Here is a 6253-nt window from a genome sequence, read left to right on the forward strand (position 1 = left end):
AGGGAGAGAGGATTATGGAGTGATGGCCACGCCCATTGACCTGGTTGACTATGAATACGTGTTAGTTGGAAAAATGCATGTGGTAGGACCAGTAGGAAAATTGACCATGGAAAATAGACGAAACTCTACGGAAGCGTCTTTGACTATAATGCTTTTTTAATTCTGAATACGAAATAATGCTACACTTATTGTTATTATTATTTAGTTGTGTCATTATCTATGGCGAGACCCGCCAACTTATATACGCACACATCAGAAGCCATTCAGCGTAAAAACAAAAAACCAGAAAATATGAGAACCAAAACTCTGAACGTCTCCTCCGCCCTGCTCTGCTTCTTCTTTTTCAGCTGCCACCACCTCCTCCGCCATGCAGAAGCTCAAGTTCCGAGCACAGAAGGATACACCTGCTCAGCCAGAGCCAACCAAACCGCCTACCCATGCCAGACCTACGCCTTGTACCGAGCCCTCTCCCCCGACTTCCTCAACCTCGCCGCCATCGGAGACCTCTTCCAAGTCAGCCGCCTCATGATCTCCAACCCCAGCAACATCTCCTCCCCGAATGCCTCCCTTGTCGCCGGCCAACGCCTCTTCGTCCCCCTCTCATGCTCTTGCCACTCCCCCAACTCCTCCATCTCCATTTCCTACGCCAATATCTCCTACACCATCAAAGCCGGCGACACTTTCTACCAGCTCTCCACCCACAACTTCCAAAACCTCACCACCTTCCAGTCCGTCGAGCTCGTAAACCCTGATCTGGTCGCCACCAACCTAACCATCGGCGTCACCACCTATTTTCCCATCTTCTGCAAGTGCCCCAACAAAACCCAGGTCGGAAACGGAACCAATTACCTCATATCGTACGTTTTCCAGCCGTCTGACAACATCTCGACCGTTGCTTCATTTTTCGGGGTGCAAGCAAAGGCCATAACCGATTTAAACGGCAACAACATCCAGCCTTTTGACACGGTTTTCGTGCCGGTGGCTCGCCTTCCAGTACTCTCCCAACCCACTGTTCCTTCTGCTGCACCGTCTGGGAAGACAGAGAGGAAAGGAGTGATCAGAGGGCTGGCAATTGGGCTGGGAATTATCGGACTTGTGCTGATTTTGGTTGTCGGGTTTTTGATTTACAGAGACGGATTGCTGAAGAAGAAGATTGGTGGGAAGGGAGATGAGGAGAATAAGGTTCTGTACAAGAGCAAGCAGGGGTCGGAGAGAGCGAAGGAAATGGAGGTGGGTTTGATGGCGGATGTTTCGGATTGCTTGGACAAGTACAAAGTGTTTGGGATTGAAGAGTTGAGAGAGGCCACAGATGGGTTCAGAGAAAGTAGCTTGATTGAAGGGTCCGTGTATAAAGGCTCCATTAATGGAGATTTCTATGCCATCAAGAAGATGAAGTGGAATGCCTACGAGGAGCTCAAGATTTTGCAAAAGGTATTTCACCTTCTTCTTTTCTTCTCTGTTTTTGTTTCTTAATTTTTAGGTACTTGATATATAGATCATAGGATCTTTTACCAAACTAGCTATCCACGATACAAATTTGAAAGTTGTGAATAAGGGCTAGCTAAGTGTGAATTGATATATAGATCATAGGATCTTTTACTTTATTATTTTCTATGTGGAATATTATGTTCATGGTCGAAATCACATTGTTTTAGCATTTAGATTTATATCTAAAAAGTAATAAAATAAATGAAACCTAAACAAACGTTGTGAAACGTTGTTTCGGATATGAACCATTGTCAAATTACGCGGTGTCGGCTCATTTAAATGATTCTTCTCCTTCAGTTTAAGCAAAACTTCTTACTTAAGCAAGAACATGGCGTTTATGAAGGTTGTTCTCTTTTAATTATTAATTAGTGCAGTTTAATGTTCGTAAGCATGTTTTGGCTGGAGGGACAAGAACAAGGTCACAAATAGCGATTTTTCTTGAATACCTACAGGCACTCTCAATGCCTTACACATGTTTGACCGTTGGATTATCCGACAACTTAAACTGAGTGGCCGAGGACTGTCAGATTTTATGCAAATTTGTGTGGAAACTTTAGTGTCTGTAAGTATTCAAGAAAAAACGCACAGATGGTAGAAGATGCAGACTTGTTTGAGCCAAAGGTTGAAACATTCCAAAAGATAAAGGATTCAGACTAGGACAGCTCTTGAGAAGCCTCATTATAAAACTGATCTGTTGCAATATTCAATTAATTACTGCTAATATATGATATGATTTAGGTAATCTGGCAGTGCGACTTGTCTGCTTACTAAGTTTTTTAAGTTTTTATAATAGAATATCTTGTTTGGCAGGAAGCTTTAGATATTAATTGTGTTTAAAGCATTCTTAGGAAGAAAACAATGCTGGGAAAAATGTCTGCCGTCAGTGGTGTCGCATTTGTGGCCCAATTAAATGGATATTCAAATGTAGAGCCTTTGAATGTAGCCATAGATGATGTATTTCTAAAATTTAGACCAAAGTTTTTGGCAAATGGTAATGAGCTTTCTAAGTTTCTAGATAGATAGATAGATATAATGTATTATCATGCATATCCCAAAAGGATAAAGAATGAAGTAAAAAATTGCGTTATTGGGTGTCAAAGAAGTCTAATAAAAGTAGAAGCGTGTGTTAAATTAGTTGGCTTGCACTATCTTATTAAATTTGAATTCTCTTCTTGTAAATTAGAGAGTAATTTAAAATATCGTCTCAGTAAATCAAAAGTCAAATGAAGTATTAGGTGAACGATAACAAAGTGAACCATGTGCAGAAACTTCCAAATGTGCAGCCTTACAATTTGGTTTTTAGTCATTCTATTTAGTTCAGTTGTTTGTTGGAGGGTATTGCAGGGTCCATCCAGTTGTTGGAATCATTTTTCATGTTATTTTAATAGGTTTGGTGAGGTTAAACACAACATTTACTTACTTTTCTCTTTTCTTTTTTATCCAGAATTTAACGTAGATTAGAGCAGTTTAGAATATATATCATTCATCGAGTAGTTTAGAATATTTATCGGGTTGTCCTTAAAAAGAAAAGAACATTGAAGATTTTACTTCAACTGGGGTGCATATGAGATTGCTTCTCATACTTGAACTGAAAAACTTTGATGACTTCCAATATACTGTTATTAGCAGACATTTTAACTACTTTGCATAGGGTACTTTAATTACTTTTGAAACATGATTAGTATGTGATTATGTGCACAATTTTGAATTATAATTGACAAAATACTGGCTTTTCGAATTTTGAAGGTAAACCATGGCAGTTTGGTGAAGCTAGAGGGTTTCTGCATAGACTCGGAGGATGATTGTTGCTATCTAATTTACGAGTATGTCGAAAATGGTTCTCTTTATTCATGGCTGCATGAAAACAAGAATGAAAAATTGAGTTGGAAGACAAGGATGCAAGTTGCTATCGACGTTGCAAACGGTCTCCAATACATTCACGAGCACACTAGGCCGAGGGTTGTGCACAAAGACATCAAGAGCAGCAATATTCTCTTAGATTCGAACATGAGAGCCAAAATAGCCAATTTTGGGCTAGCAAAGACTGGTTGCAATGCCATAACAATGCACATTGTTGGAACTCAAGGCTACATTGCACCAGAGTATCTAGCTGACGGGGTGGTGTCAACGAAAATGGATGTTTTCTCTTTTGGAGTGGTGTTATTAGAGCTCGTTTCGGGGAAGGAGGCGATTGATGAAGATGGAAATGTTTTGTGGACAAGTGCTGGTAGGATTTTGGAGGGAAATGAGGAAGAGAAGGCAAGGAAACTCAGGGAGTGGGTGGACAATGAACTTTTCTCGGAGTCATGCTCAGTGGAGAGCATACTGAATGTTGTAACCGTTGCCATTGCTTGTTTGCATAAAGATCCTTCAAAAAGGCCAACCATGGTGGATATTGTCTATGCCTTGAGTAAGAGTGATGATTTGTTTTTTGACGTCTCCGATGATGCATCATCGGCTCCGCCAGTCAGAGCAAGATGAATCGCGAGGAACTCTTTTGGCTTTCATCTCATGTAGGGAAGGCAAGGGTTAGAGTCGAATTATTGCCGTGTCTAAGTATTTATTATGTACCTGTCAATAAATATCATGTATCTGGCATTTTCGAGCACGTGTTCCTACTTGTAATTTTATTATCATCGTGTGTAAAATCTGTTAATTACTGCTCAAGTGGTAGGAAAAAAAATCATTTGGAATAAAAACTCAAATTCAAGAGGGATGCAACCAACGAGCTATTAATTTAGCGGTATTCTCTTCCAGACTATTGAACTAGGTGCCAAGTTCGAAGCACGTATTTCTGGGATGTAGAAAAGAAATTTAGAAAGAAAAAAAAAACACTCAAAATCAAGAGATAGCCACATCAAGTTGGCAAGATCCTGCAAACTTTGCATTCAAAAGCTGAAACCCAGTTTCGCAATTCCATTCCAATGAAAAGCTGTAAAGATTTCAACCATAAACTGGAAAAAATTTAGGACGAGTGGGCAAAAAAGTGGTCGTAAGATGGGGAAGTCGAGCCGGGCAGTACGCTAGGTACAGGCATCATCATCTGTAGGATCTGGGCAGCCGCTGGCTGTTGAATCCCAATTAAACCGTCTGTTGACTTCTTTGTTGGTTTGCTACCCACTTTTAGAGAGGCGTCTCGTGCAACATATGACGTGCTTGGTATGATCACATGCTCCATAAATGGTGGTTTGTGTACAAAATTTAAACACTTTTACCCTACATAACTCAAGCTTCATCAGTATCTATCACTTAAATGCTCGACTTAGTTACAAGTCTATGCTACTGAGCTCAGCAACATTAATATTTAGTAGAACTTCTTATAAGCATCCGTTCTGTGCTAGGCAAGTGCTTTCCGATGTGGAACTCCGTCCACTTAATTTGTAAACTATGAACCATGGTTGTGGCAGACTCGCATAGCACGAGACAACTTTGAATGATGTCACGACTCACACCCTAGTACAATAGCATTTGCAGGTATCTACTTGCCACACTTCTATTGTTTCTTTTCATTAGTTATTAGCCTCTCTTTCGCATGCACTTAGCACTCATGTGAATAAAATCTTTCTATATAAAACATCTATTTTTCAAAACATGTCGATATAAGAAAATTCACTATAAAAATTAGTTAGAGCCACTAGCGTAGGGTTTTATTTCTAATTTGGGTCTTTATGGATTTTACTACGGTCTAGTGGTATTCCTCTTTATTTGTAAGTGAAAGGTCTTAAGTTCGATTATCGTCAAAAACAAATTTGAACTAAATTATTGCTAACTCATTGTGAAGTTAAGTCAATCCCGCTCCCCTTAGTGTAATAAGATAGTTTGTTCAAAAAAACTTTTTTTTTTATAAGTTAATAAATATTTATTTATCGATATGTTAATAACTTCTTCAAAATTACTCATTTATATAGGATTTTTACTATACTCACAATTTTAAGCATACAAATTATCAAACGTTTATTTGTTTTACTTTAGAGCTGATTATTCTTTAAACATAACATAGTCAATTTGTGGTTTGCTACCCAAACATAGGGAGTGGGGTGCCCTACTCTTGAGAACCATAGAGTGTGGTTACTATGGTACTCCAATTTAATGGTTGTGGCCTTTACCCACCTTGATGGATTTCACTTAGTGAATGTACCGCTTAGTTATAAATCCGTGCTATTGGACTCAGCAATATGAATGATTATTGTAACTACTTATAAGCAGTCGAGTCAAGCAAATATTTTTCGAAGTGGGAGTTTATCCGCTTAATTTGTCGAGCAAATGTATCTTTTTCTTCAGACCATATATAAGTATGGGATCGGGATAAAAGGGTGCTCTGTGCTCAGATAAAACAAAGAATTGACTATTCATGAATCATGCTTCCAACATATTATTGGCCCTTAGGATGAAGATTATTTAAAAATAAATCAGAAAAATTTGTCAAAAGAGCCTTTTACTTTATAAATTTATACAAGTAGATAAAAGTTTGAACTAGTATATCAATTTGTGCAAATTCTTGGATTGTTATTGACAAAGAGATCTTTCAAAAAGGGCAACCATGGTGACATCGTCTATGCCTTGTGTGAGAGTGATGGCGATTTGTTTTTCAACATCTACGACGATGGATCATCGGCTCTCTCAGTATGAGCAAGATGAATCACGATGAATTAAGGTTGTTTTTTTTTTATTTTAGGCTTTTATCTCGATTGGTTAGGAAAGATAAAAATTAGAGTCGAACTAACTATTCTTTTGTAGTATTTTCTTTTGCACTGTTTGTAGACGT

The 6253-nt window shown here is 38.6% G+C and overlaps 1 protein-coding gene across 1 annotated transcript; it reads left to right on the top strand.

Moving 5' to 3' along the window:
• The first annotated feature begins 204 nt into the window (after positions 1-204).
• Positions 205-4202, top strand: LOC103929776 (serine/threonine receptor-like kinase NFP). The gene is made up of 2 exons (XM_009339012.3): positions 205-1431; positions 3235-4202. The coding sequence occupies exons 1-2, from the start codon at positions 220-222 to the stop codon at positions 3967-3969; spliced, it is 1947 nt and encodes a 648-aa protein (XP_009337287.3). The 5' UTR covers positions 205-219; the 3' UTR covers positions 3970-4202.
• The last annotated feature ends 2051 nt before the right edge of the window (positions 4203-6253 follow it).

This window comes from the organism of the source record quoted next, unplaced genomic scaffold (assembly GCF_019419815.1).
Source record: "Pyrus x bretschneideri cultivar Hongxiangsu unplaced genomic scaffold, Pyrus_bretschneideri_v1 Contig6, whole genome shotgun sequence".
NCBI classification, from domain to species: Eukaryota; Viridiplantae; Streptophyta; class Magnoliopsida; order Rosales; family Rosaceae; genus Pyrus; species Pyrus x bretschneideri.